This window comes from Rattus norvegicus, chromosome 3, assembly GCF_021556685.1.
Source record: "Rattus norvegicus strain SHRSP/BbbUtx chromosome 3, alternate assembly SHRSP_T2T, whole genome shotgun sequence".
Lineage (NCBI taxonomy): Eukaryota > Metazoa > Chordata > Mammalia > Rodentia > Muridae > Rattus > Rattus norvegicus.
The window spans coordinates 169,419,807-169,443,299 of record NC_141536.1 but is presented as its reverse complement, the minus strand read 5'-3'; the positions used below and the strand labels follow the sequence as shown (position 1 = coordinate 169,443,299).

General features: G+C 44.9%; 1 protein-coding gene, 1 long non-coding RNA gene and 1 pseudogene across 27 annotated transcripts; 1 reads left to right on the top strand and 2 right to left on the bottom strand.

Moving 5' to 3' along the window:
* The first annotated feature begins 81 nt into the window (after positions 1 to 81).
* On the top strand, positions 82 to 22,391 carry LOC102548047 (uncharacterized). Of its 7 annotated transcripts, XR_015684914.1 has the most exons (6): positions 82 to 298; positions 13,425 to 13,512; positions 16,736 to 17,020; positions 17,636 to 17,735; positions 19,334 to 19,464; positions 22,057 to 22,391. It is a non-coding gene; the product is annotated as an uncharacterized LOC102548047 (long non-coding RNA). The 7 variants fall into 7 exon arrangements; XR_015684918.1 differs by lacking the exon at positions 16,736 to 17,020; XR_015684917.1 differs by lacking the exon at positions 19,334 to 19,464 and having other exon boundaries at positions 22,061 to 22,391.
* On the bottom strand, positions 3,746 to 23,493 carry Tpd52l2 (TPD52 like 2). 20 transcript variants are annotated; one of them, XM_087655290.1, is made up of 9 exons: positions 23,342 to 23,493; positions 20,839 to 20,984; positions 18,087 to 18,235; positions 17,180 to 17,239; positions 12,161 to 12,262; positions 9,734 to 9,760; positions 8,615 to 8,659; positions 7,372 to 7,420; positions 3,746 to 5,408 (listed from the first exon to the last, which is right to left on the bottom strand). In XM_087655290.1, the coding sequence occupies exons 1-9, from the start codon at positions 23,358 to 23,360 to the stop codon at positions 5,313 to 5,315; spliced, it is 693 nt and encodes a 230-aa protein (XP_087511416.1). In that variant the 5' UTR covers positions 23,361 to 23,493; the 3' UTR covers positions 3,746 to 5,312. The 20 variants fall into 20 exon arrangements, with proteins under 20 accessions (XP_087511416.1, XP_087511417.1, XP_087511422.1 ...); XM_087655291.1 differs by having other exon boundaries at positions 8,615 to 8,656; XM_087655296.1 differs by having other exon boundaries at positions 20,839 to 20,915.
* On the bottom strand, positions 20,092 to 20,515 carry Rpl34l2 (ribosomal protein L34 like 2; annotated as a pseudogene).

Sequence of the window (23,493 nt, the reverse complement as noted above, 5' to 3'; positions counted from 1 at the left end):
CGCCCCCGGAAAAAGACGTGAGTTCTGGCAGGTCAGAGCCCGCTGCGCAAGCGCCTAGAACCTAACGCTGAGGCCCCGCCCATAGTTGGAGCCTCTGTGCCAGGGCCGTACGAGAGCTCCGCAGCTACCGGCGAATGCTCCGGTAGAACTTGGTCCGCGAAAGGCCGTGTCCTAATCGACGATCAATGGGAAGGGTTAAAGCGGTGGGTGGAGCCTGCAGCCACTAAGCCGGAAGCTACAGCCAGCAGGCGGAGGCAGGGCCTAGGTGTGCGGGTCCACCACCGGCTCTGGAAAGCAGGCAAGTAGAAGTACTCCGCGAGTAAAACTGCTCGACTTGCGTTTAAATTTGTTCAGTACTTCATTTAAGCCTCAAAAAATTTATTACTACTTACCAAAAGAACTAGAGAGGGAGGCCGCAGGGAGAGGGAGACCTTTATCTTCATCTATAGGTATTGCCTTGGGACTGGCATTTTTTTTTTTTTTATTATTAACTTGAGTATTTCTTATATACATTTCGAGTGTTATTCCCTTTCCCGGTATCCGGGCAAACATCCCCCTCCCCCCTCCCCTTCCTTATGGGTGTTCCCCTCCCAACCCTCCCGGGACTGGCATTTTTGTTCATCCCTGGAGACTACCCAGAAAAGACTTCTAACCAACCGCCATTATTTAGCGATCCTCTAGGAATCACCTGCAATGATATAAGGACTTTTCTGCCCATTCTGTCTCGTACAATCCTTGTTCATTCTGTTCACTTACTAAAAAGAAATATGGTCACCCTTACCTACTACTCTTTAACAAACAATACCATTTCAAGTGATGTGCTTTTATTCCAGAGATACCAAAACAGTCTTCACGACAATGCAACACACACACATTTCCTAAATGTATAAATACAACCTGTTAAATCTGTATGTTAAATGTGTGTGTGTGTGTGTGTGTGTTTTCAAGGCTGACCATTTGGTATGGGATAACCAATTATTATGCTCTTCCCTAGGAAAGATTATTTCTCCGGCTCTCAGAATTCCTTAGTTACCTGTATTTCTTTTTTTTTTTTTCTTTTCTTTTTTTTTTTTTTTTCTCTTTTTTCTTTTTTTCGGAGCTGGGGACCGAACCCAGGGCCTTCCGCTCGCTAAACAAGCGCTCTACCGCTGAGCTAAATCCCCAACTCCGTTACCTGTATTTCTTAATCTAGGATTGAGAAGCCTTGTGGGCTTTCTCCCTTACACCATGTTTGGCTGATGTCCTTGCTCAGGTCAGTTAGGCAGCCATGTTGGTTAGATGTTACTTTATGGATGTAGCTTCTCTGACATTTCTAGGAGCTAAATCTTAGAGCAAACTGCCTGGTACTCTGGTTGTTGCTGTTTCTCTCCCTTTCTTCCACAGTGATCTCTGGGCCTTAGGTGCAGGACTTGTGTTGTGGTTCTATCAGTGGGGACTGGGCTCCACAACTCTGCATTTTGATCAGTTTCAGTTTTCTGCAACGATCTCCATCTGTTGGAAAGTGGTTTTCTTGATGAGGAGTGAGAACTACATCTACCTATAGGTATAAGGATAAATATTTAGGATGTAATTAGGGATTATGCTGGTTTAGCAAAGTGATCCATGACTTCACTAGCCCTAGATAGTTACCTAGGTTTCCAGGGTCAGGCATGATTTCCCTCTTACTGAGCAGGCCTTAAGAGCTGTTGGTTAACCAACAAGGCATATGTGCCACCACTGCTGACCGTCTTCAAGTCAGCTTTCAAAAACAAAGCAAGTAACACGTAAGGCCTCCCACAATACATTTAGTAAATGCCAATCTTTTCCCACAGGGTCTTCTCCCTTCCTCTTATACCTTCCTTCACGAAGGCTGAATTTGAATCAGCACATGTTCTAGACTGTCAGCAGCAGATACCTCAAGAAACTTAGTAAGTTGTGCAACATTCAAGCAAGTAGAAACAAACAAAAAACAAAACAAAAAACAAACAAACAAACAAAAAACCAAAACAATAAGCAGAAAAGGCCAGGTTATCTATTGACTCAAGAAGGAAAACTAGGTATAGTGATGCACGCCTGTCGTTCTAGCAGAGACAGAAGGCTCTGAGTCTAAGGAAAGAGCTATATAAGGATAGGTGGTGTAACCTATGAGAGGGAGAGCATGATGAAAAGATTCCACAGTTAGAAGAGGTAATGGAATTATTGATCTGGAACCAACTGAAGACAGAAGCTATGAGGCTGTCTGCGTTAGGAACTGCAAAAATGAATCAAGCCTTAAGCGAATCACTCCAGATCTAGGATTTTTTTTAATAGTCTCCAAATACATAAGTTTTATGTATTAAAATATTTATAGTAATGTCATTTATTATGAAAATGGCCAAGAAGTGGTGGCACACAATTTATTCTCAGCACTTGGGAGGCAGAGGCAGGCAAATCTCTGTGAGTTCAAGGCCAGCATGGTCTACAGAGCAAGTTCCAGGACAGCCATGGAATGATGTCTCAAAAAAAACAAAAGAGGAAGAGAAAACTTATAAGTGAAAGTGGAAAACTGCTCAACTGTACAAATAAGCACATTCATTACAATATAGCCATTAAACCACACACAATATAACCATAGGGAAAGAATGGCTACAAAACACACACACAATGCATTTATAAGACAGGGTTTCTCTGTGTAGCCCTTGCTATCTTGGAACTCTCTTTATAGACCAGGATGGCCTCAAACTCACAGGCACCCCCCTGCCTCTGCCTCCTGAGTGCTGGGACTGAAGGTGTGTGCCTCTATGCAAGCCAACCTTAAGAGACTGTGAACAGGAATCTGGCAGTCGTTATAAATTCGAGGGGGTTTTCAGGTTTTGCCTCTGATGCCAAGTGCTTTATTTTACCCCTTTATCTTAGTTAGGCAGTCTCCACAGTCTTCAATCTGAGTCTTCAGATTTTGTGGCTCTTCCCTAGTACAAGCCCCTCAAACATGCCCTGGCTCTACCCATTCAACTTGCTCCAGTCTACAATACTCTGAGACCTTCATCACAGCCCATTTTATGAGAACCAGAGTTGCTAAAAGGAATACACCTTCCTTAAGGAGGGCAGTCCTGAGGATTGGGTCCATGAACACAGTCATGCATCCACAAAGCCTGACAGGCAACCTCTCATCCACAGATCATGTATGGTAGCTGCTTAATGACTGGAGCATATTGGACTGCCTTCCAATATCACCTAGGGTAAATAGTGAATTTCTAACCCAGATCTGGTTGCTGCCCCGTGATCTAGGCTTTCCCAGTGTGAGGTCCACTCCCCATCCCATCCACCACTTAGCCTGTCCACTAAGCATTTAAGGGTCTTCAATTACTCATTATTTCACATGGGCCCTCATCTGCAGGAGAGAAGCATACCTCCTAAGGATTTGTACCATGGGCTAACAGTCTTCTCTCAGTGGTCTTCCTAATGCCCTCTTCTGCCAGGTGAGCTCTGGCACAGCCTCACAGCAAAAGCCAGCAAAGCTAGATGTTCTTTCTCTGGGACAAAAAGGCCTCTTCAGTGGAGCCAATCTTGATAATGGACTGCAAGCCCCTAAACTGCATGCCTGGTATGCATCCTTGGTCTTATCCAGAGATGGAGCTTCTACACAATTCCTTCCTTTTACATGTACATCAGAGACTTGTAACTTACGCATGATTGTCTCCTGCTTGCCCCCATTAAAGCAAGGAGTCATGTGCATTTACTCTGATCTTTTGTCATTAGCCTAAAAGACAGACCAAACAAATAGGTGTGTATTTTCCTCCAAAGGAGTGCTTTATTGACAAGTTGTCTGCTAATATTTGTTAGGGATACATCAGTGACCTGCACTCCTGTAATGTGTTCCCTCACACAGCTATTAGTTTTTAACCCTGGAAAAGGAGACACCAATAACATGTTCTTCCTCAGCTCCCCAATTACTTGCTGTTCCTTGCTTTGTGTGGTACAGTATTCTAAGGGTGTCCAAAGAAGCCAGGGTATGTCACACTGTATCAGACCAGAAACTAAAAGGGACAAATCCCACCTCACCCTAGGAGTGCAGAGATATGCACAACACAGATAAAGTCTTTGCCCTGCTCAGAGCCATTAAGGCACAGTGCTGCCCCTCTCTCCAAATCGTGACTCTCAACACACAGGGCCCTGGTGTTGAGAGGCTGCAGAATGTGGCAAATGGAGGCAGGAGGAAGGAACTTAGAAATCGTTGAAACTCCTGAGAAAAGATGACAGCAGAGTTCTGGCTGAACCAAAACCACATCCCTTACCTGACCTGCAAGGTTGGTTCTGCTTTTCATTTATTCTCCATGTAATGAACAGACAGGCAGAAACTATGGACCAGCGCCCTACCCACTGTCAGTAAAGCAGCACTGTACAGGGCACATCCCATTCAAATGCTAAAGATAAAGGCTTTTCTTCTTCTCTCAGCCCTCCTGACCCACCGCACAGGAGCCCTGTGAGGCAGAGTGGAAAGCTATTGGAAAATGCCACTCCTTACTTAAGAGAACCAAGCTTTGCACAGCAGGAGGAAGTATTAGAGAAATAAAATGTAATAACTGGTACTGGCAGAGTATGAGATGGGCCAGAGTAAAACTCTACATAGTACCATAACCCATTAGAGAACCCTCACTTATACAGATATATAAAAGACTATACACAAAGCATAAGGCGATGTAAGGCTTGAGTTTCAGCTTGGATTCAAAGAAATAATATTCAACAGTGAGGCTAAAGCTGCTTTGCCTCACCTTTTTTTCTATTTAATTTTTGAAAAGTCCATCACATTTAAAAAAATAGTAAATCTGCTTCTGCCAAAGCCAGGTTGTTACTGTAAGAATGTAGCAGTTGCTTATGTTTCCTTTCTAGGGTCTATAAAATAGAGAACTCTCATTCCTCAATCTATATGAAAACTGTGTTCATGCAATATGACCTAGGTGAGTGTATTCCTTTGGAGCTAGGGGAGGAGGTCAGGAAGGAAATATTGTTCACTTAATTCCCAACACTTCTTCCCTTAACATTCTGGTGAGACCTTCAAAGGGAGCATGGGCTCCTGTTCAGTACTCCTCAGACCCCTCCACCCTGTCCACTTCCTGTGGCCCTGGAAAGGATGGCACAGCGATCTGCTTCATCTATGAACTTTAGTGTAAAACATTTATGTACAAGACTGTTCTCTAATTCATGCCAAGGCAGCCACATCTGCATGAACATGGGTATGACTGTCTTCAAAACCAGCTCTTCACTGTCCTGGCTGGTTGCTCTGTCATGCAGAGTTGCAGCTGTGATGATGAGGGTGTGCTTCTGTATTCTGTGGCTGGCAAGCTATGGCAGGCTTAGAAAGGCGCATGATCCGGCAATGTCTGGTCACCACTTCCAGGTGAGGAAGGGAGGGTATCGCTGCCATTCTCTCTGCCGCCCACAACCTTAGACTATAGAAAAAAACAGAGAAAGTAAATCAATCTAAGACACAAGAGAAACAGAATAGATTCAGGGCTATGCTCAACTCTCTGCACAGGTCTATGCATCATGAACATTAGTGCACAATGAAATAAAATGAGTCAATGACACACAACGGTCTGGATAGGTTCTCTGAGAATTATACATTTGGTTTAGAAAAGCACTCATACTGTGTGGTTCCCCAGAGTGATTATATTTTGTATCTGAAGAAACATATATCCTGGGGGGGGGGGGGGGGGACTGGAGAGATAGCTCAATGTCCAAGAGCACCTGTTGCTCTTGGAAAGGATCCAGGTTCAGTTCCCAACATCCACATAATGGCTCACAACTATTCTTAACTCCAGTTCCAGTGCCTTTTTCTGACCTCCAGAGGACCAGACACACACATAGTGTACATATATACTTGCAGGCAAAACACAAAGAAAAAAAAATTGGGACAGGGAATATTATATATATCTGACTGTCCTGAACTCTCTATGTAGACCAGACTGACCTAGAATTCACAAAGATCTGCCTGTCTCTGCCTCCCATCTAGTATTAAATATTCTGCTTATGCGTGCATGGTTGTATGCAGAGACAATCTCTTATAAGCAACACCAGTCAGTAAAAAAGCCTATCGCCAATGAACAGAGGCAGGATAAATATGAGGTGGGACAGTGGTAGGAAGAGAGATTCTGGGAAAAACTGAGAGGTGCAAAGGTTCACTTGGGAATGGTGAGGAGAGGAACATAAGAAGACAAGAAGAGGAAAACAGCCATGTAGCTAAATTAGGGTTAGAATAAAAGGGATAGTAAGTTAAGAGCAAGTCAGAAACAAGCCAAAGCTTATGGCCTAGGCATTTAATAATTAGTTAGAATTATCACTCCAGCAACAGGGGCTGGGAGGAAAGACTTGGGTTTTTTTATAATTGTATGAATGCATATAGAGACAAGAGTTTGACATTAGATATTTTCCTTAATCATCCTTTCACATTATTATTATTATTATTATTATTATTATTATTATTATTTTCTATTTTTCGGAGCTGGGGACCGAACCCAGGGCCTTGCACTTGCTAGGCAAGCGCTCTACCACTGAGCTAAATCCCCAACCCCTTTCACATTATTTTTTAAAGCAGTTTATCTCACTAAACCTAGCTCTATGATGTGGCTGGTCTACCTAGCCAGCTTACCCTGGAGATGCCCTTTCCCTCTGTCTCCAACTCCAGAACACTGTGAAACTGTAGGCAGGCTACCTTACCTACCTGGGTTTTTCAGGCTAGGGATCAGCAGGAAAAGGTTCTTGCCACCAAGCCTGACTACCTGAGTTTGATCCCTAGGATCCACATGGTAAAAAAAAGAGACAAGTTTTCTTCTGACCTCCATATGTGTGCCTTGGCGTGGACATACACACATTCGTCCCTAAATAAATTTTAAAAGGGATAGAACTGAATTTGAGTTCTGATTCTCATGCTGCAAGTGTTTTATCCACGGAGTCATCTCTACAACCTAAGGAACATTCTTGAAGGATAAAATTAAAGAGATAAAGAATAGATTAGAGGCTGGAAGGAAAAAAGAAGAAAGGTGGACGTGAGTGCAAGGAGGCACTGATAGATAACGTGCTGCCTTAGCTGGGTGTGGCAGCACACACCAACCATACTAGCACTCAAGCAACTCAGTTAAAGGTGAGCCTGGTCCGCATAAGGAATTCCAGCACAGCCAGGGCTGCTACACAATGAGACCCTGACTCAAAAGTAAAAAATTAAAAACAAACAAAAGCATGCTGTCTTTTGCCCAGAGACTTCACTCAAGTTCAGTAAGAGTCCATTACTATAGAACAACATGAGAGCTGTTCTTCTCTACGAGGCCTGCAGTAACTGGGTCCTCAATAATAAAGACGTTGACACAGCAGATCACACCCATGCTTCAAGAAAACATACAGTTCAGGGATTGTTACCTTTATGGTCCCCACTCGATCTTCAAATGACTTGAAGGTTGCAGAGTTCCTTTAAAGAGAGGAAGGGGATGTTGGTATGAACAACTGTTTTGTCACTGTTCTCAAGCTGAAAGACCTCGGGCTTTGTCCAGGCCTTTGTTAGGAGCTATGCCCAGCTCCTAAACTCTGATAATAAAAATGTAATATAACAAAAAGGAGTATAATGGCCCTGCAGACTCCACACAGGATCTCATTTTGGGGTGCTTTCCTGGATGGGCCCTAATTAAGCTCAGGTGCAGCTTGTTGGGGGCATTAGCACTGAAAAAGACACACTTGGTTGTCCCACTTCCAGAGTAAGGATGTGGTTTCTCACTATCACAACTATTCAGGCAAGTTCCTACATTTTAGGAAATCAGTGGAGTCAACATACCTAGAGTACAAGTGAGCATCATCCTGAAAAAAACACCTTCTTGATTATATTATCTCTTTTGGGTATTTGTTGCTGTTGTTGTTGTCATTTTGGGTTTTTTTGGATTATGGAAAGTCCTAGAGCCTTTCAAGTGTATCTTTAGATGAACCACATAAAATCACAGGTCAGGTGAGATGGTGGGCATCTTTAATCCCAGCACTCAGAAGGCAGAGGCAGGCAAAGCTCTGAGTTAGAGGCCAGCCTGGTCTACAGAGTGAGTTCCAGGACTACCAGAGAAATCCTGTCTTGAAAAATAAAAAAGTAAAAAAAAATAAAAAGGAAATCACAGAGTTTCAGGATACTAGATAGAGGGTAGGAAACAGGACAGAGTATCCTCACACAGTAAGACTCCTCAATGGTCTTCCTAAAAATGATGGAATTGCTGAGGCACTACGCCTGGCCAACCAGGTGAGAAACAATAGACCACACACGAGATGGTCCTGCTAGCTCTGAGAATGAGGTCTCCAGAGATCCATCTGTGGAGGGGCCATGTGCATATGCCAACCTCTCTACCCAACCCTCCTGAAACCACAGGTATCCAGAGTTAAGAGCTTGCAAAGTTAAGTATGGGCTGGAAGTTCACAGAATGGTTCCCTCTGGAGGCCCCAAAAGAAGTTCCCTTCCCACGAGCTCTTCCTTGCTAGCCCACACACAGTCGTTAGCTAAGGGAATGATTAGCTACCAGAAAATGAAGACATACAGATTGGGGGATGTAGAAATACAAGGTGTGACTCGTATTGCTGCCCACCCCTACACAGAGACAGTGCTAGACCAAGGGAAATGCGCATACATTACCTCATGACAGGCATACTTATCGAGTGTCGGATGGAGTAGCTGCTGCTTGGAAGCATGATGAAAGCAGAGAAGGAAGCAAGAATTAGCCCATCTTGCCAGATCAGCCCACACCTGGCAGTTTAGCTCAAATATACACCAGTTTTTCCGTGAGAAGCAGCAGCAGCACTATCAGTGAGCTACTGACCCTTTCTACACAGTGTCCTTTCTGCCAGCTCCATGGTTTCCAATGACGCCATTGCTGAGCAGTATGGCACTGACAAAAAAGAGCCCTGGGCAGCTGAAGCTTGTGGTGCACACCTTTAGTCCCACCACTGGGGAGGCAGAGGCAGGCATATGTCTGAGTCTGAGTCTAGCCTGGTCTACAAGATAAGTTCTAGATCAACCAGGAATTCATAGTGAGACTCTGTCTTTTAAAAAGAAAAAAACAAAACAAAACAAAACAAAACGACAAAACAGAGAAAAATGTATGAAGATCTAGGCCTAGGGTTTTGGAAACATTTGGTCTACAGTCTTCAGGTGCACACAGCAAGTTGAAATAATGTTTTGGCAAAAGTGTAACATGCACGGTAAGTTAAATAGGAAAATATTTAAAGTCACATATTGCTCTGGTTTGGCTTCAGACCAATGCCTACTCCTAGAATGTGGTAATACTGCATTTGTCAGCATGAAGACCCATGGTAAGGAGTACCTAAGGGCTCTCAAATAATAAGTCAGATACAGCTCAGTCTGGGCCATAAGACTGCTTCTCACAAGCAGGAAAACAGAGTCTCCACATGATAGGACTGAGAACATGAGGGACAGGGTTAGTATTTCCTATGTGAAAATGCTTATTTTCTGGCATAAACTTAGACATGGATTTGCCATATCAGGTTAAGTTGGTCACTTATTGCCCCAGGAACATGGAATCCAATCAGGCCCAGATGAGGCACTCAAGTGTACAGTCACACAGACCATGCCTTGTGAGCAAGCAGCTGCCTGCTGGGTAATTTTCTGAGGGAAAGTACTTCTGCTGCACTGGCTTACCTACTTTCACCCAACAAAGCCTCCTACAGGCCTACCAGAGCCCTCCCTGACCTAATACAGAGATGTGTCCATAGGTCAGGTCCAAGGTCACCTTACCTAAAGGATTGTGAGAACGGATGAGCCCTGCAAGATAGCAGCAGGAAGAAAGAAGAAAGAGAGCATTATTGAGCAAGGGAGGCCAATGCCATACAAGACCCCCAACAGAAGCCCTAAGTCCCTCTGCTCAAATTCCAAAAGGTTAAGTAGGGCTAGTGGGTGAAAAGGCACTTTTGTGAATGCTTCTTTAGTGCTCAAACTTATGGGAACAGCAAAATACACGGCCCCACCCCAACTCCACAAAAGGCGGTAAGAAAGCAGAAGAAAACAACCGTGTGGTTCACAGCACGGTATGTCTGAGCATTGTCACATGTACAACAATCCACACTATTTCAAGTGAAAGGAAAGAAAGCAAAATGGTCTAAAGAAAATACCTGAGACATAAGTAACCTAGTGAACAAAGACTTGATATGATGCAGTGAGCCAGCCGGGCTGGGCCAACACTTCATGTCCATGAAGCACTGTGCATTCTTTGAAGCTAAACAAGAATCCAAGCACTATGACACAATCACAAGCATACTCAGAGCTAGGCACCAAGGCTGTAGGGCACCATGACACAATCACAAACATACTCAGAGCTAGGCACCAAGGCTGTAGGCTGCACTGTGCAGACACCAACCCAGAACATGCACATCCAAGGACACCTGCTAGCATGGACCAGCAAAGCATCTCCACAGAGAAGCCAGGTCCCTCCACCCCTGAATTCCTGGATTCTATGAATGGCCTTAAGCAGAGGCTACTCCAACACAGAAGAAACCACTGAAGAACACACTCTCCACTTGGTAGGGTTAAATATGGTTACCAAACCTACTTCCCTCTGTCCTCTCCCCATCCCAAGTCCAGTGTATATCAGATGCCCCTAGAGCTCCAGTGGCTCCAGGACTGGTCCACCACCATGGACAGAATCATCCATCCACCCACACCTAAACTCATGCTATCAGCTTCCTGAGCCTAACAGGCATCCTTAAGAACTAGGCATGCTCATCCATGAGTCTGATGGGCCTGGCTGTAGACCAGGCTGCCCTCAAGCTCACAGAGATCTGCTTGCCTCTGCCTCCCGAGTGCTGGGATTAAAGGCACAGAAACTACTGTGGTTATTTGTGAGAAGACATGGATCTTCTGTGCACCAGAAAGATCAGAGTTTAATACAAACACTAAAAGATGTACCCTCCTCCCTAGGGAATGATACATAGCAAACAGGAAGCCCTTTAGGCACTGTGCCCACAACCAGCACAACCAAACAACTAACTGGACAGATCCAGTCAATTCATCCAACCTTACTGGGGAAGCCCTGATCACTGTAGCTGGCCCACACATGTCAGAGCAGTGAAACCAAGCATTCTGACAGTGCTATGAGAGCAGCATTGCCAAAGACCCTGCTAACTGCCTGCCATAATCCCAAAGCTATACACTGGGGGGTGCAGGTAGGGGGTGTCAATGGAAAATCTCAGTTCTCTGAAGAAAAAAAATGAAAACATTATTTCTTCTCCAATATGGAGGAGAAGAAACCAAACAGAATCGTGTTTTATGCTTTCAAAGAAAGGCAGGCCATATAAAAAGAGTTCAATCAAGAAGATTGACAGGCTGGGCATGGTAGCCAATACTCAACTCAATACTCGAGGACAGAGGAAGGTATATGTCAATACCAGGGCTGCCTACCCTGTCAGATTTCTACCCAGAATACTTTGAACAAACTAAAAAAGAAGTAAAAGTTCAGAAAGCTGAAGCCATAGGGTTACCGTGAGTTCAAGACCTGCTTGGACTCCAGAATGAGGCACTATCTCAAAAAGACTACAAAAAGACCATGCCTTTAATCCCAGCACTTGGGAGGCAGAGGCAAGCAGATCTCTGTGAGCTCGAGGGCAGCCTGGTCTACAGAGGATGTTCAAAAAGACCACACAAACACAAACACAAACACGGGGGTGGGGGTGGGGGTGGGGGTAGGGGTAGAGGGAGAGGGAGAGAGAGAGGGCGAGGGCTAGGGTGAGGGCGAGGGAGAAGGAGAGGGAGAGGGAGAGGGAGAGCACCTGAAATGAGCAGGCAGCCCAATCTTCAGGAACAGTAGAATGGGCAGCCCCTGGGAGCTAGCCAGGGTACTAGTGGTGTGCAACTACCCCCCACCAGACATACCACCATGTATTCAAGGAGCTCCATGCTGATCCTAGAGACAACACGAGGCTCCACCTAATGTACAACCTCTCCCCTTATGATTCCAATTCCTAAACTCCATCACTGCTTTGTAAAAGAAGCTGCAGGCAAAGAGACTAGTGACCTTTCTTTCCTCAAAGAAAAAAGGGCCAAAGGCAGGTAACCAGGAATAGGAGGGATTCCCACAAAGGTCTACAAGTATATTGGTTCAGGTTGTCATAGGAGTCCTTAAGCTGTGGGTCTGAATCCTTGACTTGAAGCAGGTTTCCAACTACTTACCTCATATCTCCGAGCTTCCTGCTGATGGCAGAGCCCATGGTGGACAGAGCAGCTGATGTTTTCTGCCCTGCCTGTGAAAGAGTTTCCTGAGTCTTCTTGTAGCTAGGAAAAAAACATACCACTTAGACTCAACAGCAAGGGTAGCATCAGTCCATCCTCAAAATAAGACCCCAAAGTGTGTAGAGCGCAACCAAAGAAAGCACAGGGAGAAGTCTGGAGGGTGGTAAATACTCACTAGCTGGTGGGGGCATGTTCCCTCAGCCCCTACACTGCTGACCTACTTCAGTTCCTCAACTTCCAGTTCATCTAAACATAATCTGAGACTTATCACTCTGTTTTCTTATACTTCTGAGTCCTAAAGACGCCCAAACCTGCCAATTACAGAGAAAACAGACCACAGAGATGCTGAGTTTAGTGCCACACTTAGGCAGGCAATACTGGAGTAGCAAAGACCAATAACCTTCTCAGCTCTTGATCAAGCCAATTGTAGCTCAAAGTTTCCCCTTTCTCTTTCCACACAGGACCATCTTCTGAGGCAAGAAAGCACAAACTCAAATGCAGCTGTCCATGAAGGGCATCTCCAATGTAGATTGGTGCCTGTGTAGTGCCTTCTAAACACAAGTCCTTTGATTTCTAGCACTATCTATACAGTGTCCTTCCAGAACATAAACGTCTCTTTCTCATGCTCAATCCACAATGCGTGGGCAGCCTTGGACCTCAGCAAAGACCACCAGTCCCATCAACAATTGCTGACAGACACACTGCCTATCCTGGGTTCTTCTAAGACAGTGGTTCTCAACCTTCCTAATGCTGCCACCCTTTAACACAGTTCCTCATGTTAAGGTTATTTTCACTGATACTTCATGACCGTAATTTTGCTACTATTATGAATTACAATGTAACTTTCTGATATGCATCATTTGACCTCCAATGGGGTTGTGATCCACAGATTGAGAACCCCTGTTCTAAGTCTAGTTCTTAGAGAAGGGCTGTCTAGGGCAGCACAGCACAGTGCTTCCTAGCTACTAGCTGTCTGTCTCTGCTTGCTGTCTTTGCGGCTATCACCTTGTGAGCTTAGCTTCTGCATTGACATAAACACATCACATCAAGATATGGCTCCACAACCTTAACACCAATGGGTTATCCCACCCATCAATAGAATGATAGATTCACAGGGACACTATGGCCTCCCTGTTGCTTCTGCTACCACAAAAAAAGACAAAGACCACAACCAAATGACCAAATCCCTCATTCAAACCTTCAGGTCATAGCTCCTCACTGGATGGGATTGGAGAACTTGGAACTGAAACAAGAGTAGACAGATCCTCGTGAGGCTGCTTAGCATCGCCATGGTAAGTGAGACAACTTCTCTCCAGCATACCCAGTCAGGTTTGAAGTGATCCGTAACCGGCTTCCCAAGCCCTTCCATCCCTCTTACTACAGGAGGTCTGGTATGAGGTCTGTCAGTTCACAGTTGAAGGCCAATCTAATGACCCACAAAGGCCCTGCAGCCTCCTCCTGACCCTGCCCAAGCCCAAGCTCAAGCCTACCAAAGCCAAGAAAGAGGGATTTCTATAAGAAGTATACTTCACTGAAAACCTTTTTTTTTCTTAAGTGTTTCTTTAAAACACCAAGGTCAAGGTAACTAAAGATTGTAACATTTAGTTGTAAAAATACAAATTCAGGATAACTAGTACCTAAAAAAGGGAGGAGGGAGAGAACAGGAAAAAGACAGAGAGAGGGAGAGGGAGAGAACGAACGAACATACTCCAGTCAGTCATAGTTGCACATTCCTATAATCCCAGCACTGGGAAGGCTAAAGTAGAAGGATGAAAAGTCTAAAGTCAGACTAAAGACCTTATTTCAAAAAAAAAAAAAAAAAAAAAAAGAGGAAGGGAGGGAAGGGAGGAAGGGGAGGAAGGTAGGTCATAGGGTCCTTATCACCCAGGTCCACAGACTTCATAGACTCCCGTGCTGCAGGCCCACTGTGACAGCCTTGTTTAAGCATATGCCTTGGAAACCTGGGAATCACTACATGACACTAATGGAGAAGCTAAGCTCACAAAGTGAATGCTGGAAGATAGCAAGCGGAGACAGACAGCTTGCTAGGGAGTACTGTGCTGGGCTGCCCTAGACAGCTCCTCCTTAAAACTTAACACTTCTTAGAACAACAGTTGTCAACCTGTAGATCATGACCCCTTTGGGGTTCTAATGACCTTCTCATGGGGGTTGCATATCAGACATTGCAATTCACAACAGGAGCAAAATTACCATGATGAAGTAGCAGTGATAATAATCTTATGGTTGGGCGTCACCAACCACAACATGAGGAACTGTGTTAAAGGGTGGCAGCATTAGGAAGGTTGAGAATCACTGTCTTAGAAGAACCTAGAGCAGGTAGAATCTCTGTCAGCAATTGTGGATGTGCTTTCCCCTCAATTTCAGAGTCTTCCTTTTGACGCTGACCTCACTTTCTTCTTCTTAGGCTTACCAAAGGATACACCTCCTTGTCCATAGTAACAATTATCATAATACCCACACCTAGGCAACCTTGTTAGGCCGAAAAGTTAGAAGCAGGAGCTTCTCTGTCATCTTACTCTGATTAACACTAACTGTGCTGTTAACTGTAGCCCAGATAACTCAAAGTGAAACATGAATCAACAAATAAGTACAGACTTTGTGTGGTACCCTCAACACTGTTGTTTCCAGTTATAGCTACTTATAAAAAGAACTCGAAATTTCAAGACCCACAGAACACAGAGACCCTTTTATACACAAATGACTATCTAAGACAGCAAGGCTCTTCCCAGCATCTCGGCTATGTGAGTGAAGCACAACTTCCCCAGGACTATGTACAGAGGGGCAGACATTCACACCTAATGAGTCCTATATTGTTCCAGACCTCCAGCATGCTACTGGCTAAAAGGAATCTACAAACTCATGGGTCAAGAAGTTTGTACATAGGGCATTCCTCTGTGAAAGTTCTGGACAGAGTGACTCCTGCCAGCAGTGCATCTCCTGAATTCTGACCAAAATAGGTACCAACCAGGCAGAGGAATCAGAAGTAGCATCTTTAGTCCTATCCCCAATCCGCTGAGTTCTCAGTGCAGAAATGCCTCCCAGTTAGGAATCACTGCTAATAGCTCTTCCCTCCAAAAGTTGGGAAAAGGCCTCTGCCAGAGGAAGTGATTAGAATGGGGTATCCCATAAGCTACATTTCCACACAAAGCCATAGATTTCTCTGGGAGAAATCAGGATTTTGTGTATTTTAACTGAGTTCTTTGAGAAACTATTCAAGATGGCACAGACAGCTCTATACCAGGTGATTTCTCAAACACAATGAATAAACATTTTCCCATTGTATCTGCACTATGAAAGGACTTCTCCCTCAATAATAATAATAACTGTTTACAGTAACTTTTCTTCACATTGTGTGAAAGTAGGTCTCTGTATTTTCAATTATTAATTTTGTACCCTGGGGCTGGAGAGATGGCTCAGAGGTTAAGAGCACTGTCTGCTCTTCCAGAGGTCCTGAGTTCAATTCCCAGCAACCACATGGTAGCTCACAACCATCTGTAATGAGATCTGGTGCTCTCTTCTGGTCTATAGGCAGAAAGGCAGAAAGCTGTATGATGTATACATGATAAATAAATATTTAAAAATTAATTAATTAAAAAAATAAAAAAGAAGGGCTGGAGAGATGGCTCAGCGGTTAAGAGAACTGACTGCTCTTCTAGGGGTCCTGAGTTCAATTTTCAGCAAACATATTAGCTCACAACCATCTGTAAGGGAATCTGATGCCCTCTTCTGGTGTGTCTAAAGATAGCGACAGTGTACATGTACATGAAATAAATAAATCTTTAAAAAAAAAAAAAGAAAAAGAAAAGAAAAAAAGAAAAGAAAAAAATTCTGTACCCTGCAGAGAACTGATTGCAGACAGGAGTTTGGTATTGTCATTTTTATGGTCCATCAACAGATTTTTCTATTTCGTAAATATTCATCCTTCCTCACCTGCCTAAAGGAAATCTAATGATGTATCAGAGGTTGTCTTGCTGCTGATTGGTTGTAATAAAAGAACTAATGACCAATAGCTGGGAAGGAAAGAGGGGGCAGACCTTCCAGGCAGAGAGAGTAAAGTAGGGAAGCAAGAGCACCACAACAGACAGGCAGCAGGACCAGAGAGGTAAAGAGCTAGCCATGTGGAGGTCATAGGCTAGAATAATTGGGTTAAATTAGATGAGCTAGCTGGGAGACTGCCCCAGTGAAAGGCCTAAGCTTTAAACTAAGTAGAACCCTTGTGTCATTATTTATACTGTTGGCAGGTCCAAGAAAGTCCCCTAAAAATAACCATGTCAGCATTTCCTACTAAAGGGAAACTATTCTTTGGCAGTCAAATCCTGCCAGAAATCATATCTGATTAAATCATGCATCAACCTGATAAATGACACACAGGTAAATAACAGGCCATTAACTAAACTAAGGGTCCCAAAACAGCACAAGTCACTAAACTAGCTTTGACAGACATACAGGACTGTCTACAATTCATGCTCTACTGATATTTTATGTGGTTGACAGTATGGCACCTCCAGACCACAGAACTTCATGAACCCATCAACATGTGCTGCCACTACCTCTACCCCAATTCAAGAACCTCTCATACCCCAACAGCCGGAACTGAATGTAAGGGTAGAAGACAGGAAGACGACAAGTACAAAAAAATCCACCACTACCAACTGGTCAGCATCAACCACCACATCACCGCTAAGTCAAGACACACAAAAGACACTGATAACACTGATAGCTTTAAGCATGGTCTGTTGATTGAGTGGATTTCTCCAACTATCGTACTCTATCCTTCAGGTACTTAAAGCATACTTTTACTTTATTCTTGGGAAAAGAATGATAGCCAGCAAGTTCCAAAGGCAGGCTATGCCCAGGACACAGTTTCCCTGCCCTGCCCCAGGGAGACAGGAGAGAGAAGAGTGAGGAAGGACACTGACAGCGTGGGCGGGCACTCACAGGTCAGACTGCGTCACTTTCTCATTCCACTCTCCAAGTTTCTCAGACGTTTTCACATAGCTAGAAACAGAAAGTCTGTGGTGAATATTTGGAAGGATTTCAACCAGGCTTCAGACTGCAGGTTCCAGAGAAGACAGAAACACCATCTGGCAATACTATTGCCCTGCAGCCCACCTGAACAGGCCAGAGCCACTACCACACCTGTAAGGCCCAGGGCTACCTAGGACTCTACAGGAAGAAGATGACCATGCCCTTTCCTAAACATGGCAGGAGCACCTGGTCTTTCAATAGTAGACGGCTCGCAAGAACAGCATAGACTATGTGGCCCCTGCATGCTCTGAGAGTTAGCAAGAAACTTGTCTCAAAGACCCAAACATTCTAATATAGAAGTATGGGGTTTCTACAGGTGAAATTGAAAAAAAAATGTAATTTGATTTTTGCTTCTGTGGTTAAAAGGCTTCTAGAGATATCCTCCAAAGGAATGCTATATCAGAGGAGAAATATGGACACAAACATGGCAAACTCTAGCCAAATTCTGACAACTCCTCAGTCACAGGTGAGCCTGGTACCCACTTCTACACACAGAAAAGTTATTCTAAGGACCTCATTGATGCTCTGACTAATTCTGACTCAGGCGGGAAACACTATCTTCTTGTCATTTTCTACTTGGACACCTGATAATCCATTCACCTTTCAAACATAGGCAGATTCTCTCTGAGTAAACACATGCACGGTCCCTAAAGACTCGAGTGTTCTGGTTACCTGTTTCCAGTAGGCTCATTTAATCCTGACTGTTGTAAAGCATCTCACTCCCCAGCACTCCTACAGTCCCCCATGTACAAGAGGCATACCCCAAGCAAACGCTTCCTTAGCCAAGGGAACATCCCACCACGGGACTGGTACCTACGCAGTAGAGCCCTGCACATCATGCCAGCTCCTAGACAGGTTCTGCTTCAGCTCCCCTAATGTGGAGAGGCCCAGTCTCCGTTTCAGCTCTCCACAGTGCCTCTCTTTGGCTGCCAGCACCTGGCGCAGAGTGACAATTTCCTCTTCCACCTGTAAAAGAAGCAGGGCTAGGGATATAGGTCAGGTGGTAGAGTGCTTGCTTTGCATATATAAAGCCACAAGTCAGATGTCTGGCACCACAAAAAATAAAAATGCAGTCGACACGAGAGGCTAAGACTGCCACCAGAAGTGACCGACAAACATCCTTCACCATGCGGTAATGACACTTTCTCAGAAATTTTCAGCTAGAGAAACAGTTTGGCTATGTGGTGGTGGCACATGCCTTTAATTCACTTAGGATGAAGAGGCAGATGGGTTAGGGTTAGGGTTAGGGTTAGGGTTAGGATCTCTTGTGAGTTTGAGGCCAGCCTGATCTACAGAGCTAGTTCCAGAACAGCCAGGACTACACAGAGAAACCCTGTCTCAAAAAACAAAGCAGTTTGTCTTAAAAATAGCACCAACATGGACTGGAGGGATGGCTCAGTGGTTAAGAGCACTGACTGCTCTTCCAGAGATTCTGAGTTCAATTCCCAGCAACCACATGGTGGCTCACAACCATCTGTAATGGGATCTGATGACCTCTTCTAGTGTGCCTGAAGACAGCTACATGCACCCATATACATTAAATTAAAAAAAAAAAAATAGTGCCAATAACGGCAGCTTTTATCTGGCATCAGTGCCTCAGCCTCTGAAGAACACTAAACACACCATAGTCAGTAGTTCTTTGGGACTGTCAACCATTTCTCCATCCTGCTTAAGTTTCAGGACAACCCTATTGGAGTTCTTCCATAAAACTGGACATGAATGTTAAAATATAAGTCCTTTTTCCAAGTGGAGCTAGGCCTGGCTTAAACGCAGCATGTAAAACTGTGGACCCACAGGAGAATCCCCTATACAGTGAAAAGGAAGCAGGACTGACAGATGAACAGACACAGAGCTGAGAAAAAAAAGCATTTCTAATGGCAATTACAGTGTTCCGGGGGATCAGCACTGAGCTTTGGTAATAGCCAGTTACTCAAACCAAAGAGAAATTTCATTTGTTCCTATGGCAGTTTGAGAGTAAGAGAAAGATAGATTCATTCTCATTCTCATTTTCTCTCTCTCTCTCTCTCTCTCTCTCTCTCTGTCTGTCTGTCTGTCTTTTTTAAGACTGGGTTTCTCCGTGGCTGTCCTATAAATCAGCCTGTAGACCAAGCTAGCCTAGAAGATCCAAGAGGGTCAAAGATCCACATGCCTCAGCCTCCCAAGTGCTGGGATAAAAGATGTGCACCACCACCCAGGTTTGTGTTGCCTGTATGTATGTCTAAGTGAAGCTGTCAGAAGCCCTGGACAGGAGTTAGTGACAGGTGTGACCTGCTATTGGGGTGCTAGAAACTGAATCTGGGTCCTCTGGAAGATCAGCCAGTGCTGGTAACCATCTTTCCAACTCTAAAAAAGATTCTTGATAATAACAACCAGAACTTTTTAAAGAAAAGTGACTTCTGGAAAGGACGATTTTGAGGCCTTCCAGCTATAGAATGTGTTCTCAATAGTTATAGTGCCAGTATAAATAGCTACACGGGAAAAAAAAAAAAAAACTTCTTTTCAGTCACCAATGGTGGTACAGTAGTCCTATTATCCCAGATATTTAAGAGAATTGCTTGACCCCACATGGGGGTAAAATGCCTTATCAAAAAGACAACAAAAAGAAACAAATCTAAACATGGTGGCAGTTGCCTGTAATCCTAGCACTTGGAAGACAGAGGGAGGCAGGATTATGAGTCAGAGCCTACAAATAAAACTAAAAAGATCCAGTGCACAGATTCATGGGGACCGAACCCAGGGCCTTGCGCTTGCTAGGCAAGCGCTCTACCACTGAGCTAAATCCCCAACCCCAGATTTATGGTATCTTTTTTTTTTGACCAAGTCTTGATTTTTATTACTTAAAAAAGGTCACCCATTTTCTTTGCTTTCTGACTCCGGGCTTGTGCCTTCAACACTTTCACGACGATTTTCTGCTCCTCAATAAGGAAAGCCGGCTTGATCCTGTCACGGACACACTTGGCGCACATGGAGTCACCATAGGCCCTGCTGACGTGCTTCTTTGTCTTAAACAATCCCATGAGGACTTTGGGTCTCACAGCACGAACCCCTCGCAGTCTGCCTGGGCACACGCCACACGCGGACTTAGGTGCTTTCCCAACCTTCTGGGTGTAAAGGTAAACGATCCTGTTGCCAGGGGTTCGAGACAGCCTAGTTTTGTTAGAGGCTGTATTGTAGGAAAGCCTACGACGGTATGTCAAACGCTGGACCATCCTGAGTGCCCCTAAGCACCGTCCCCGGAAGAGGAAGAAACGATTCATGGTATCTTAAAATGACATTCAAATGTTAATACCAGCAAAATGCACACGTGTAGACATTACTGTGTAGACATCCTCTTGTGCAGCACCTAGTGTTTCCGGGCACAGGTGGTAAGCTGAGATCAGGCCCTGCCGCCTCCAACAGGTGACTCAGTGTACTTCTTAGAAATGGGCATGCAAAGAGATAGCCCAGGAGACACAGAAAGCAAGCGGCAGCCCAGCAACAGCTCTGCCCAGCATAAGCCATGTTTTACTCTCTGAATAACCCAAAAGGACTCCTGAGCATCTCAGGACAGAAAATAAAAACCACGGTACCTTAGCAAGCTCAGCCCGGAGCTCTTCTTCCTCCACCTCGGTCAGGCCCTCTACAGCTGGAGTCCGGTGGACCACACCTGGGTCAACAGGGACATCAGTCATAAAATCAGACAGCACACCTTTGTTAGGAGAATTCAGGTTGATATCTGCCAGAGACAAAAATGAAGTCAAAAAGTGTCAAGTAAGTTGTTACTCTCCTAGGAAAGCAGCAAGAATGGTTGGCCAAAGGAGCTCAGGAGAATTTGGACACTAGAAACGCCTCTGAAAGCCTATGTGGGTGGTCTGCACACTGGGTGGAGAGCAGCTATTTCTTAGGTACAAACCCATAGATGCAAACCCATATCACCTTGTGCTGCAGAGTACAGAGCCAGGACTACACAGAGAGGCACAGGACTACACTAGCTGAGGCAGCCAAACCTTAGGTCTCATTTCACTTGTGAAAACACTATCTTCTACAGTAAGGAAACCCTGCCTTAAAAAAGTAGTCCAGGGGGCTGGAGGGGTGGCTTAGCAGTGGCCATGGAAGAATGCTGTTCTTATTGGGTTCCTTAGCCTTTCTGGTACTATCAGAACCACGTGCAGAGAGGCAGCAGAGGGCTGGGCCCTCCCATATCAATCATCAATCAAGAAAACGCCTACAGGCTAATCCTATGGAGGTTGTTTTCTCAATTAAGATTCCTTCTTCCCAAAGGGCAGCGATGGCGCACTCCTTTAAGCCAGCGTTTGGGAGGCAGAGGCAGAGACAGGTAGATCTCTGTAAGTTCCAGTCTAGCCTGGTCTACAGCGCTCGTTCCAGGACAACCAAAGACATACGAAGAAACCCTATCTGGAAAAACAAAAAACTAATTAATTAAAATTCTTTCTTCTACATGACTCTAATTTGTGTCATGTTGACATTAAAAACCAAACAGCACACAGAATAACCAAGTTTTATGTGAACCCAGCTGGAAAATAAGCTATCCTTAATAACTGGTGATGACGCCTGTGGTTTCAAATTCATCCTCTCCCTCTTTCTCTCTCTCTTTTCCTTTTTATTGTGATGCCAGGCCTGCACCACAGCCTCACACATAATGTAATACCACTGTTGTGTAATAGTTTGCTCTGGGTAGAGAAACTTTTTACATCCAGCAGGGAAAGCTCCTTAAGCAGAAAGGTAAACAATTCAAAATAGCTTCAGGAAATCCCCAAAACTAACTAGATTCACTATGCCCCTCCCAGCCAGAGTCAACAATAAAAGCTGAGAGTCCCTCACGAAGTGAAACAGCTGCAAAGAAGACTCTCAGAAGAGAAAGGTTGCAAAGACAGTTTTGAGACCAGAATAGCTGTGTGGAAGAAGCAGATACCAGGCCAGTTGCTTGGAAGAGGTAAACCTCTTTATAACTGAGGCTCTTGGAAAGGACACTCTCCAACATGTTGAGCTGCCTGAAAGCTCTGTATTGTATTCAAGGTTCTCAGCTTTGTGAACTATCACCCACAGTGGCGTGGGCTTTGCTGTCTTTTGTGTCATTTCTGCTCCTGTAAGCAACCCCAATAAAACACATTAGTTCACCAAAGTGGACTTTTGTGGTATCTGTATCTTTGGTCTGTTCTGAGTTCCCTATCTGGGGTGAGTAGACATATATGTTGCATCTCTCAGGAAACATTTTGTCACACAACAATGACTGAGCCACCTCCTTAGCAGTTTGATTCCAGGGACCAGAATCTACAGCTTAGAGATGAAAATAAAAGTCTATAGCCTTCTGAATTTGCAAATGTCCTTCAAAGAAGAAAAAAATCCAGAATATATGAAAACCTAGAAATTCTAAAGCTTAAGTAAAGGGCTGCTGCAAGCCAGGCTATAGTAGAGAAGATTTTTGAATTTAGCTAGTGTGCTTAAGTAAGCATCCCCATTTGTACCACCTTCTCAAGATTTTAATCTCCAGAGCCTGAGCCACACTTCTCCGTAGCAACCTCATACTGGTCTCAGGTGTCTGTTTTGGCAACAAATCTGGTGTTCCGGGTGTGCCCCTGACTCACTCAACCCTTCTCCCACGAGACAACCTCTAAGTAGGCTACAGTGGCGTTACCACCCAAGAGGCACTGCTCTAAACACAAGGATGGTTGCACCGCCCCTTCCCTGCAGGGAGCCGCCCACAACGTCTCCGCTGGCGCCCAACGCCAGATGTGGTATTCCTTACGGCCCTGCGAAAGATAAAGAGCTGCAGAGCCAGCAAGAGGCGGACAGAGGGTGAAGCGCATAAGGAGAAATGTCTGGAGTTATGAAACTCTAGGAACTGAGAGGGAGCCGTGTAACGCCGCTTCACAGTGCTCCCAAAGGGAGGCCGAGGTGCCATGGCAAGGCAGAAGCACACACTGCAAGACCATCAGGAGCCTTGAGGTCAAGGGCCTGTTGGCCGAAGAGAAACCGTGACTTGGTCTGGCAGAGGCTGAGGGGGACCGAGGGGCCGAGTCCCGACTCCCGGAGGGCGGGAATGCGGCACAGCCCCTGCCCATCTGTGGGTACCTTGGCTAGCAGAATCCATGTTCAGGCGGCAGCTGGGTGTAGCTGGCGTCGGTGCTGGGATCGCAGGTACTACAGGAGCCAAGCCCCGAGAACTGCAAGCTGGCAGCTTGGTACACACGAGCCAGTGGAACTGTAGGGCCGCAGTCGTTTAC

Excerpts from the sequence above, each read along its gene's own strand:
- Tpd52l2 (XM_087655290.1), bottom strand. Across the intron at positions 9,761-12,160 it reads AGGAAGCTCGGAGATATGAG|GGCTCATCCGTTCTCACAAT; the intron begins GTAAGTAGTTGG and ends GCTATCTTGCAG. Across the intron at positions 7,421-8,614 it reads ATAAGTATGCCTGTCATGAG|GAACTCTGCAACCTTCAAGT; the intron begins GTAATGTATGCG and ends CTCTCTTTAAAG.